At 44.6% G+C, this 12,894-nt stretch overlaps 1 protein-coding gene across 1 annotated transcript; it reads right to left on the reverse strand.

The window, feature by feature from the left end:
• Positions 1-225: 225 nt before the first annotated feature.
• On the reverse strand, positions 226-9,514 carry LOC118509430 (zinc finger protein 853). Its single transcript, XM_036050019.1, has 3 exons — positions 8,706-9,514; positions 2,158-3,352; positions 226-2,090 (listed from the first exon to the last, which is right to left on the reverse strand). Exons 1-3 carry the CDS (start codon positions 8,722-8,724, stop codon positions 1,265-1,267), a joined length of 2,040 nt encoding a protein of 679 aa, XP_035905912.1. The 5' UTR covers positions 8,725-9,514; the 3' UTR covers positions 226-1,264.
• Positions 9,515-12,894: the final 3,380 nt, after the last annotated feature.

Below are 12,894 nucleotides of genomic sequence, written 5' to 3' on the forward strand. Positions count from 1 at the left end.
CGACTAATGCAGTTGGCTTGAAGCCTTATAGTTCTGTGACCCGTCCCTATCAATTATAGTGCTGGAAAAGTCCTGACATGAAAATAATGTCTCCTCTCCTCTTTAACCATATCGAGCCAATCAACCCTTTCCGAACTGCTGCATGTACGTCCCTTGACATATTAAAACACCACTGTATGGAGCATGGAGTTCAAAGATCAAGAAATGGTCCAAAACATAAAATACTTCGGTTTTGTTAAAAATCGTTTATTCACTTATCTTGTAAATGTCTTATAAACCTTACATTGCTAACAGTCCTATCACTTCGTAGAAGATTTGCTTAACAGAATTTAAAAAAAACATCTTATCATTATAAATCCTTCGAAACAAGCAAGGAATTTGAACTTATCCTATGACACTTATTGCAGCCTTCCCAGCGCTTCAGCAAAGGTATATAGCATACCTGCCACGATCCCTACTTACTAGCACCAGCTCTTCAGCTTTCGTTTTCCGTAAAAATGATATGTAAATGATATGAAAATAATTTTTAAAATAAAACGATGAAATCAATAAAGCAATAAATAAAACATAAATTCTACAACTTAAACCAAAAAAATACTAACCCTAGCAAAAGCAAAACTGCTGACCGAGCGGACTGCCGCGGATTTAATCAGCATTGCGCTGTAGCAATCCTTTGGCAGCAGCAGACCGGCCGGCCAGTGAAGCAAATCGAAATGCGCAAAGTAAATCAAAATCAGACTAGACCATTCTCGTCCTGTTCATAAAATGTCGTTAAACATCTATGTGCTACAAAACTACAACCAAAAACCAAACCGTAAGAGAAACCTTATCCTAATCGACAGCCGGAATATTACTGGAGGTCGTCGTTTTGACGAATTTTGTCCCCGAAAAGGCATAACGGATGTTACAGTTCGAGCTGTAACGAACTCGCTCGAGAGAACCTAACACTATTGCTTTGGATTGTAGCTGTTTGATTGGAGTTAGATGGGATCAGCTTCACTCACAATGGCTTACACACTAGACGGCCCCACACACACTAACGCTAAGGAACTTACACGAAAGTCTTATTCGAGATTGGAGGTTTCCTGTAGTGAGCTACGGCTAGTGTACCACCATACTTAAGCTACACCCTAAATCGTACTCTAAATAAATAGCTCTTCTCTCGCCGGCTGCAAGCCGCCAGAACAGAACGGGGAAATACTTAGTTTCACAAGAGATCAACACGACATCGCGTGCAGGAACGGATCGCTTCCCGTTCTCATCCTCACGCAATCACGGCATAGCTTTGCGCGTACTCGGTACTGCTGCTACTGGTGGACATATTCGTTCCCTCCAGGGCGTATCCTCCCGGAGTGCCAGCCATCCGGATGACGCTGATCCGATTGCTCTGGGGCGTAGGTTCCCGTGGGGCAACGTTGTGTCCCGGCTGTGTGCCATTTGTAGCCGCCCGAAGCCGTGCCGTTCGTTTGCAGTTGTCCTCCACTACCTCTCGGATCTTCGCCCGTAGCACATCTTTGAAGGGTACATTCGAAGGATAGTTGTACCGGGTATCGTGCGGTTGTTCAATCACACCCGAGTTCGCGCTGCTACTAGTCCCAGAACCGCCGCTAGGTACAGAGGATCCTCTCTCCGAAGCAGCCGGTGTAGTGATCGTGTCCGTATGATCGCTACGGGCAGGTTTGCGTCGAATACGGCCACCACCACCACCGGTCGGAGCTTTCCGTACCTTCTGTGGCTTGTCGTTCTTCAGACAGGATGAATCCTCGTGCTTGCAGAGATAGGATTTGAGGGCAAACGATTTACCGCACCGTCCGCACTGGTACGGTTTCGTGTTCGAGTGCGTCTGTACGTGAGCTCGCAGGTTGGACTTGTCGGCGAACGCTTTGCTGCACACGTTACACTTGAACGGCTTTTCGCCCGTATGTGTGCGGATGTGGCCCTGCAGCAACCAGGGGCGGGAGAAGCGTTTGTCGCAGGTCGGACACTTGCTGCCCTGGTCGTGCGTCCGGACGTGCATCGAGTAGGCCGGCATCGAAACGTACACCTTCGAGCAGTACGGACATCGACGAGCTTTCTGATCCTCTAGGGAACTGGAAAATGGGAAAAAAATTGTCAGTGGACCGCGAACCATTTCGTGTAGAACGTGCTCTATCTTACCGGTGTGTTTGACGATGTCTTGCCAGGTTGGAGGAGGTCGAGTAGCGTTTATTACACTCGGGACACACATGGACATCTTCCGGACGAGAGTTGGTGGTCTCCTCACTGCTGCCACCCCGTACGCTCTGATCATCCTGAGGTTCCTCAGCATCATTACTGCTTCGCATCACCGATTCGGACGATTCCTCCAGTGGAACGATCATCAGCTCTTCGATAGTTCCAGCCGTGTCAAGTACACTCCGTTCCACGCTCACCGTACTGTCACTACTCCTGGACGAAACCGTACGGATCTTGCGTGCCGTTTTCCGATCAAACACCTTATGCGAATAGCCTTCGACCGGGCCCGAGTCCTGCGATTCCTCCGACGACGATGCACCGCTGAAGGTTGTGGCCTGCTGGCCGTTGCCGAAGCAACTGACCGGTTCCTGAAGCTCAGGACATTCTATTATAGTGTACAGCTGTATCTCCTTATCCTTCCGGCACTCCTTATCACCATCGTCGACACGTTTTATCGTCGGCGCATAATAGATTAACCCCGACCGTTCGTTATCACCTACGGACAGGGTCGGTAGCAGCTCGGACGACACATGCGGTACCGAGGATTGCTGCTCTACCTGCACCGGTCGAACAATGTACAGGGATTCTTCCGGCTGTTGCTGCTGCTGCTGCTGCTGTTGGCTTGCTTGAGGTCCACCAGGACTTACCGGACCATGGATTATTTCCCACTTCTTGGTCCACTTCTTTTTGGCCGGTACAGCAGCCATCGAGGCGTCACCGTCGTCTCCGGACGGTGTGTGCAGCTGATGGGAGATCGATTCACCCGCCACCGGGTACAGTGGCGAACACCGTGTGACGTAGCCTTTATCTATCTCTTCTAGAATGATTGCATGTGGTTCGGTGTGCTTTGGGGTGTGATAAGCCGGGGTCGTAAGGGCACCGGTAGCGTGCGGTGTGACGGCGCTGGTGATCATTTTCGTCGATGAGTCACAGTGACGCAGGATGTTGTACTTTATCGGACTGTAGAGCTTGGTCGTCCCCTGGTTCAGGTAGTACGATTCGTAGTACGACGATGCGGATGGGCTGGCGGTCGTTAGTCTACCCGCCGCTATCGATACATCGGCCAGCTGGGTGAGATTGTAGAGCTCTTCGGGTACGTTGTTCGGGCGTTCCTGCACCATCGTGAGTGGGTCTAGCACTGGAATGAGGGAGAGGTGATAAAAAAAAATGTACATCTATAATTAGCATACTCTTGAAGGGATATTTAATTCCTCAGCTGTGTTCTAGGTATGGAAACGTAATGGAAATGAGTTTAGGGGGATTCCTACAGTTTTTTTGTCCGAGTCTCAACCAAGAATTATAAACTTAAATTTATGACACGGCAGAGTGGTTGTTTCTGCTCGAACCACGCGTGTAAATCCGGGCGCGTCTAGTGGTTTCCAATCTTCGGTGATCTGATTTACGATTTTATAAAAAAGGTGGTTGTTTAAAATTAGCCTGCGCTCTTCCGTATTGTTTTCTAGAGGGTGAACCATTTTTTATAAACCTTTAAATCGTGTTCGATGGGCGTCGGGAAAAGGCAAAAAAAATTCCAACACGGGAACCACTTAAGAGAACATTTTCCCAAGCCATTCGTGCGTAAATTCCCAAAACTCCCTCTCGAGAGCATCGTTTTGCGCATTAAAACGCGCAAAGAGCAAACACGAGTAATAACGGTCATTTTAAATTTAAAAACTAGATCATCTCATTTTTTATGAGCAATTATATCAAAAACAATCACGCCGACGTACAAGCTGCTTCTTCAAAGCTTTATTCATACAAAAAAGTGAACGAAACAGCCCTAAACAGGACACAAACACAAGCACAACACGCGTAATTCCTTGTCAGACGCTTCAGACGGTTGTTTGTTTTGAAACTAAGACCATTGATCTTAGCAACCAACAACAACGCGTTGGACGCAATCCAAGCGACTTGCGCACTACGGAGCAGTAGCCATGAGAAGGAACGAAAAAAAACGAGTCCAAATACTACCACGCATCGCTACCGGCATTGCTACGATGGGGTGGAACACAGGTTCGGAAAAATGCTCAGCCCTCTTCGATTCTGTTTTCATTTTCTATCGTTCGTATTTTACCGCGGAAGCACATTTTATGAGAGCAGCAATTTTCATCAATCAATCTTATTCCTTTCTGTCGGAACCAGGAGCAGAGTATCGGGTTCTGTACGAACCGGAACCGAATGAATGGAAATCCGCCGTAGGTTCTGCGTATCGTAACTGTCAAAATGAGCGGGCTTTTTTTGCTCCTAAATCGACAAGCGTTTAAATAATTTTGATTTATCACATCATCCATAACGATCGTTCACACACACTTTGCATAAACACGGATCCAGCTCTGTAAGATCATACCCATTCGTAGATCAATAATTGGCAGCAAATTGGGGCGCGGTTGGTGATGATCGAGGTCGAGATCTGGTTAGTGTGAATCTCACAAAGGCGACCAATTTATTTGTGATCGTATAAACGATTATAGCTTAATTAACCTGCACATCACCCCACCGGAGGTGTGAAACCGTGAACACACACACACACTCATTTTCCAGCCGATTCCCGCCACAAACGGACTGCAACGGACTCAGCTTCAGACCATCGACACCGGCGGACCGGCCGCATTCGAAGGTGACAACGCTACGGCCCTCGTTGCCGCGATGAAACAGCTGACCCGGGGAAAGAAACGTCCTCTGAACTGAACGGCACCGCTCGTTTTGGCTCAGCTCCAACGGTTTTGGTTTGTAAACAATTTCCACCGTTCGTTGAACGCTTCATCCTGATCCTCCAGAACGGGGTTTCGTTTTATCGGTGGACGAAAAATTGGCCGATCGACACCAAACTTCGCGGTCAGTCTGGAGAGCGCGCGTATTTACGCTACCTTCAACTACGTTCTAAGGTTCTCAAGCGTACAACCACATGCTACAGGTACAACCTGATCCCGGAAAACTTCACCAACTGTAGTGGAAATACTCACAAAGACGCGAATGACGCATTTTGACTGCGAGGCCAGCAGGCTGGGTGCGCGAAAAAGGGTTCCTCCCGCGTTTCCTCTCCGGTCGCCGGATGGAAAGCGTGAAAAGCGGTTTCGGCGAAATAAACATGAGCGTGCGGATGGAAAACCGCGTGAAAACCCCTTTCCCCGGTGCAACGTAAACCACGTGAAGCAGCAGCAGGTTGTTTTACCTTTTTCAGCTGGCAGACTTTTCACGCCAGATTTCCCACGGGCCGAGTGGTGACGGGCCGCGCATTAGATCATCCACTTGTTGAAGTTTATTTTCCCACCCAGCTCACACAGACCCACACACACACACACGGATACGCTTCCTACCTTTTCCCGACGCCCATCGTCTGACGATCGGCATTTTTTAAACCTTTCAAGCGATCGACCGAAATGGTGTGTCCTTTTGGCGTGTTTTCTTCTTCTAGTACCGTGTAGATCAGTCAGTGGGTTTTCCGTTGCGGAAATTGTTCCTCCTTACCTCACCTCTCCCTTCCGCCCCCCGGGGAGATGATTGATGGTGAGGAAATTAAAATTTTGGTTACGATGTTTCGTTCGGAAGGTTTTTCTGAGAGTAGTTTGATTGATGCAGATGAGATCGCTAATCGAAACGATCGATCAGCTGTTTTCTGCTGAACCTTGCCGAACGGGTGGGACTTTTTACTCCAGCTCCCACACCGGAAAAGCGGACTTGAATGTCGAACAGATCACGATCACATTACACTTGGCGCGACCAGCATTTCCTCTGAAGCTGTGGTGATATGACGTGTTAAGTGCGAGTGTGTGTATGTGCTCTGTTCGAGCCGCAATAAATAGATATTTATATTTAAAAATTGAACAAGAAAGAGAACCCTTTACTCTTGAAGAGAAAAAAAAGCTCCATTGACGCCAATATGTTCGGGTGGACGCATTATGCAATAAAAAAAAAAATGTGTCCATATGCCGTGTTCAACGTCACGTGGGTTATGGCGCGGTTTGGAAGGAAGCACCTGCCCTGTCTACGCCTTTTAAAACGCTTTACATATTACAAAGATTAAATTGTACTAAATTTTCTATAGCTTTGTGAGCAGAGTTTAAAAAATCATCCTCTAAACACGATATTTGGGAATGTAAAGTTACAAGGCCTGAGAGATCTCTACGATTTAACGGGCTTCATTATGACTAGGACCAGGACTATCTCTTCGGTAATTTAAAATACTTTTATATGTAAGCTTAAAAAACTCACTTCAATCTGAAACCAGACATGTTCTAAAGCGACATGATGTACAATATTGAAGAACGATCTTCTCTATCCCTTTCAACTCGATGCACAATACAAGACTTTCTTCCTTGCTATCGCGCTATTGCGCATTTGCGGAAAACCCCATTTTCCATCCCGTAAATCCGATCAGCTGGAACCAACTTGAACCCGGCTCAGATACGCACACGGTGTCGTTGATCTACTTCGGAAGTGGCCACTGAGTGCATTCCAGCACCGGAGCTGCTCGTACGATATGTGTTCTGCCGGCCCAGCCACAAGGACAAGCGCTCACAAAAGGGGTAAGGTTACGGGAAGCGAATCGCCATAGTAGTGGTCATACCATGGATTAAGTGCCGACGTCCAATCCGGCTGGAGCAAGATGGACAGTAACCTAGCGGACTGGCGTAGTGTATCGAGTTACTATTTTTAGTACAGCGGCCCCATCCACCATTTACTGACGTTCGATATTATTTCCAAAACCCCATTCGCAACGCAACCACTGGTCGGTCGGTCGTACCGGTGGCTGGCGGTACGTGCTCTGAGAAATCATCCACCGCGTACAGCGTGATTACCTTGGGCCATAAATTCATCCTCTCAGGGATGAATCTCCCCCCAGCTACACCTTGATCGGGCCGCTGTTGTAGATTAGCCGCAAAGCAAAATTTACTGTCCATACGACGAGTAGTTGGACGTTAAATGGGTGCACTGAAAGGGCGTCTTTGGGATGGGATTTACGATAGAGGGAAATTAAGGCACTTGTTGAAGTGGGATGTTTTATCAAACTTGGGATAGGTTTTTCTTTTTTATTAATTCGCGATGAACGGCCTATCTATATTGCTATGTGTTTTTTAAATTACTGTTTGGCAAATATTATTATCAAATGGCTTCCCAGCAGCGTTGTAGCGTTATAGCGTTGTAGCAAGCCCGAAACGGTATAAAATCCCATGAGGACATCCTCTTTAAGGATTAACTATAAGCTACATGTTAATTAATTAAAGGAGGTTAGCCAACATGACGAGCCGTTTTATTAAAAAAAATCCGGCTTATCCAAAGGTACACTTCATTTTATGCGAATCCGAGTCTTTTCCGAATGTGTCTATCCCGTATGTATCCTCTTGTCTACTAAATTTTGAACTCTCCAAATAAAATTTGACTCATATTGTAATGTAAGCATTTGAAGTACAGGTATTATAACTTGAGTTTCGAGAACAACATATTTTCTAATTAATGTTAGTTGTTAGATAGAAGTTACTAAGATAATCTACAAAAAAAAGATAACAATTGGCCGTTCTTAAAGTCTTTTATTAAGAGTTACACTAAAGCTGCAAACAATTGAAAGTAAAAAACATATTAATTCAATCAATTAAAATAAGGATAAAAATAAATGTGATTATTATTGAAATAATTAGAAGTATAAAAAAATCTCAAAAGTTTATAAAAAAATGAAATGAAAAAATGAACTGAATGAACTACTATATTCATGTACAGTCACTCTCTGTCTCTCTCTCTCTTCTTGGCCTAACGATCTCTTATCTTATCATGCCTGTCATTTCTGAACGACCAGACAAAATGGGCGATACGATCCGGATAGGATTTGAGCCCCGGTCCTGCCGTGTGAAGACCGGCACCGTTGTTGTCTCTGCCACCGGACCGCCTCCTGTACAGTAACGTGTAGCACAATAAAATCACCCACATTTCTTTTTCGACTTTTTAAAACTAAAGAATTATGAAAGCATTGCTAACAACTTAACCTTTTCATCTCAATGTTATATTCGTTTAGAAATTATCGAAACATTGTTTTAGAATATTCCATTTTCATTTCAGACCGAAATTTTTCTTATACAACTTTATTCGAAAAGATGGGCCCGAACACAAAAGCTGTACACAAATTTGACAGCACAAACATGGCACATTACCGCTATTCAAACATGAAAAACTACCCAGCCCAGCATGCTGAAAGCCGAAAGCCGATAGCCCATTAAGTCACCTGGCCGGCTAGGGGTTTCCCCCGGAGCAGACGCAAGACGCCACCGAACAACGGGGGGCGATATTGGTGGTGGTGATGCTACTACACGCTTTCCCAGTGGCATGGCATGCTTGTCAGATGTCAACTAATTTGTTGAAATGAAAAGTATTTCCCTCACATCTGGACCTCCCTCGTCGTCCCCTTCCGAACCACCTCCCGAGGTATGTGAGAAGCGCAAAAAAAAGGAACATGAAACACCCCCGGTGGGGGCTGCCCACTCACTCGCACACACACTTACCGCTTTTTCCGACTACCATCCGAACAGTCGCCGCTTAACGAACGCACCGTGTGGAGCTGAAGATCGCACTATGCCTGAGGAGACACGTCCCACAAAGGTAAGACACCGGTCCGTTCACATCGTGCTGAAGGTGTGCCGAAAATTTTCCTTGTCTTTTTCCCGTTTGCACAGCGTGTGTGTTTTCTTCCTCGCACTGGTTTTTCTTGAACAGCACACAAAACCGTCCAGCCCTTAAGGCATCGGCACGGTCAGCATTTTTTGAGTGGCGATCGCTTCACAAAATTTTCAACCGGCCCTGGCTTCTATTTGTCACTGTCGGCACGAGGGAAAAGCGGGAAAATAGACAGGGCTACCAGATGATCGGGAAGAAGAGCTAGCTTTCCTACTGCTTCGTACCTGTCGGCTGAGTGCCTAGCTAGTGCCGGGTTTTGATTTATCGATTGATATCGCCGTTGTCCCTTCGAGGAAACGTATCGTCAAATTTCACTGAACTGTTCACTAGTTTATGTTTTTCATTGTTTATACGCTAGTCCTCTATTACGAAGCACACTTTTATTTGATTTGATTTTTACTTTTCACTTTTTTAATAAAACTTCACTTCTTAAATACTTGTAGTCTGTCACAACTTAGTAAATCCTTTCAGCTTTTTTTTCAAGTCAACTTTCTTTAACAAAACACAAGTGCACCACTGGAGTAGTTTTCCCGACTCAAGCACTCTCTCTCTCTTTAGGCCGGTTAGGAAAATTCGATTCCAGTTTTTCCAGACCGAACCGTTCACTGTCAGCACCGGACGCAAACTAAACTGTAACCCATCGCCGGGAGCTGTCCATAGTCTTCTGAACCGACGATCGGTAGCACACCGGCATCAAACGACGGTTCGGCTACCAAGGATCGCGCTCCTGATCGCGCAGGATCCCGAAGATGTAAATAACGCTACGCTACCACACAGCGATGCTCTCACTCGTGCGCGGTGGAAAAGCGGCTTTTCTCTGCTGCGGTGATCGCGATCGCGACCGTGAGAAAAGGAGAGAGCAAGAGCACGCGAGCGTCCGTTGTGCCATATGATCGTATGAAACACACACACACGCGAGCGGGAGTTAAAACCCCGTAGCGCATTATGTACTGCACACCCATCGTAATGTGCATTCTGCATTCATCGGCAGCTGCATCGGTCGCGAGATGATCGCGCTCGCACTCTTCCCGTGTGGTCCAGCGTGCGGGACGGAATAGGGAAATGAAGCAAAATAAACAAATCCTAACAGACGCGAACATACACGTAAAACACGCGACTGGGATGAAAAAGCCGGCCGCTGGAAGAGGCCGAGAAAATGCCTACAGATTGGATAAGTAGGGTGGAAATGCCCGTGCAAGGGTCGATGAATCGGATCAAAAGGGTTAAAGGATTTAAACCATTTTTTTTTTGAATAAACAGATTAACTATTTTTAATTGTAGTAAATCATTTTATTGGCAATACTTTTTGTGTAAAAAAAGTTCTTCAAGTAATAAAGTAAGTAGAAAAATATTTAAAAGGAAAAAAGATTAAGATCACCCTGTTCTGCGCACTCTAGACGCTTCATATGTACTTGCAAAAGTTAGAAGAATAAAAACTGTTTTTAACACGTGCAAAGCATACAGCAGCAGCAACAACAGCAAGAAGCATAACGAGAAGATCATAAACAACATACGAAAAAAACAGACGACCAACGAATGTGAAAACCGCGTCGCGATCGGTACTCCTGCAGCGCGTGCGCCACATAGCGAGGATGGTCTCGTGCAGTGACTACATACAACATACCGTTATGCTCACGCTCACCAAGAAAAAAAAAACAGAAAATATCAACATAAAATACAAAAAAAAAACGACCACACCATCGGAACACTGGAAGACAAAAGAAAAAGGCAAACGTTTTCACCAGTAGGTTCGGGTGGCTTTGCTTTTCCTTTTTTTGTTCTTGTGTGTGCGCGCGAGGACAAATGGGCAGATGTGGTGTGTTCTGGTCTGGTCTGGGTGGGGTACGCGATCTTTTTGCGTTGTGTGCGTACGCCAACATGTATGCACGGGAGAAGGGTACGAGCATAAATGGCAACATAATGCTTATTCATGTTTTAAAATATTTTTTATATTTTTTAACGATATTTTCTTCGAAATATCATTATATGACAGTGGTCCTCCGGCCATAAAACAAGTGACTCAATGCTTAAAAAAAAATAATTTTGATGTAAAAATAAATCCTAGGAATTTACCTCTTATTGTTGTTACAGGGTATTCCAAAAATTAGTAAAGTTCTCCCATGTTTTCTTAACGGTGCTTAAAATATTTATGGTTTAGTCCCGAGGTTTTTTAACGCTTCCCGTGATATTAATTTTATTTAAGTTTGATTATGACGGTATGACACCGTATTGTCAACACCGTGCTGACGATAACAATTCACAAAAATACAACAAATTTAACAAAAATTTACATCAAAAAATACAAGGCTTTTCCTCCCTGTTATTTGGCTTATTCCGGGCATGATCGGTTAAACGGCCTTCCCAAGGTATTTTTTTTATTTCATTATATTTTTTGAAGTACTTATTTCCTTTTGGAGAAAATGAAAATGATCAATTTTTTGTGCCAAAACAGAAATGCTCGTTTGATATAGACCAAAACTATGAAAAGTATGTTTAAATATATTCAAAACTAATAACATGATTTGGAATAATATGCTGGGCTACTTACAGAAACGTAACTTTTATCCCTCTTCTCAAGTTTTTTAAACATTATTTTTAAACAAAAACAGATGTTTTGAAATAATTATTATGAGATAAACATGATATAAAATAATATGGATAGTCAGTTCTGCATACGGGGAGGCGATGCAGACGGGTATTCGATCCCCGGTCTCGCCGTGTAAAAAATGCAGCTGTTTTGAAAACTTTCCTACAAAATTCCAAAATAATCCAGAAACGCTTAAAAATCTGTGGAACTTAAATAAAACTATAAGGAAACCAAAAGTATGTAGGAGACCGTAAAAAACCTCCGGAGAACCCTGTATATATCAAACTACACACGTGGGATGCTTGCCTTATCACCTGAAGCACACTGTATTTTCACAGAGTGTTTTTAACAGTTGAAAGCCAAAAAGAAATTAAAACTTAAGACCCCAACGCGTTCTCTCGCGCTACTTCTGTGCAGTAATGCAATATATTTCCGATCGCCATTCAAACCGGCAGTGCTGATTCACCACCATCGAAAGCCCCTCGTTCCCGGTCAGCAGATCTAAACAAACTCTTCCTTACCCATAATTTCCTGATCGCGTGACGAACTGGGAAAGTACCACATTTCGCAACGCTGAACCTAAGTTACGCTGACCATTTGCCAATCTCATTCCACGAAAATTTCAACACGAACCGCGCATGTGGTCGATGACTGGGCGTCCGCTTTTGAGGGAGGAAAATCACTTCCACATCAAATGGCAGACAATTTTATGTATTTTTTTTCCTTTTGCTTGTACCAAGAAGAAAAAAGGCTTAAAAAAGATAATGATAAACAAACCTCCAAACCGGAAGCGAAACCCAACCAAAGGAAAATGCGATGCGATTATCGTATGGAGAAAAAAAAACAAAACAACGCGGAACCACAAGAAAGCTGATCACATTTCAAATTCGTCGAAATGTTTTGAGAGAAGAAAAAAGGAAGGTGTAAAATCTGCCAGCCCTCTTCACACACTGGGTGGGGGAATTTTTTGCCGGTCAGCAACAACAACGTGTTGCCTGTTGCTATTCAAAGCGGCCAGTCGCACTTGATTGCTTACCCGCGCGTAGGAAGTTTAGAACGTTTTTTTTTTGTTCTTTCCTCAGAAAATCCTCCGCGTCACTGTCTCAACGTGACAAAAGCCATCACTCATAACGTATAGAGGTGGAGGCTCACACACACACACGACAAACAATAAAAAATAATGCCGGCAAATGTCATACGATCACCCCGGTCAAGCGTTAAACCTTCAAAGACGGGCTGTGGTTTTTAGCTGAAATAAATTAGTTAAAAATTGTACCAGAAAAAAAAGCACACATCAAGAGATCCCACCAGAGACAGTCCGTTGCCGAGACGTTTTAGTTTACTGCGTCTTTTGTGTTGTCCTCCGCCTTCTCTACCTCGCGCCAAACGCTCTCCCACTTTTCCAACTCTTATAAATAAATCAAACCCCC

The sequence above is a fragment of the Anopheles stephensi genome, chromosome 3 (genome assembly GCF_013141755.1).
Source record: "Anopheles stephensi strain Indian chromosome 3, UCI_ANSTEP_V1.0, whole genome shotgun sequence".
NCBI lineage: Eukaryota > Metazoa > Arthropoda > Insecta > Diptera > Culicidae > Anopheles > Anopheles stephensi.

Coding starts and splice junctions, on each gene's coding strand:
- LOC118509430 (XM_036050019.1), bottom strand. Junction 2,091..2,157: donor AGACATCGTCAAACACACCG/GTAAGATAGAGC, acceptor CCCATTTTCCAG/TTCCCTAGAGGATCAGAAAG.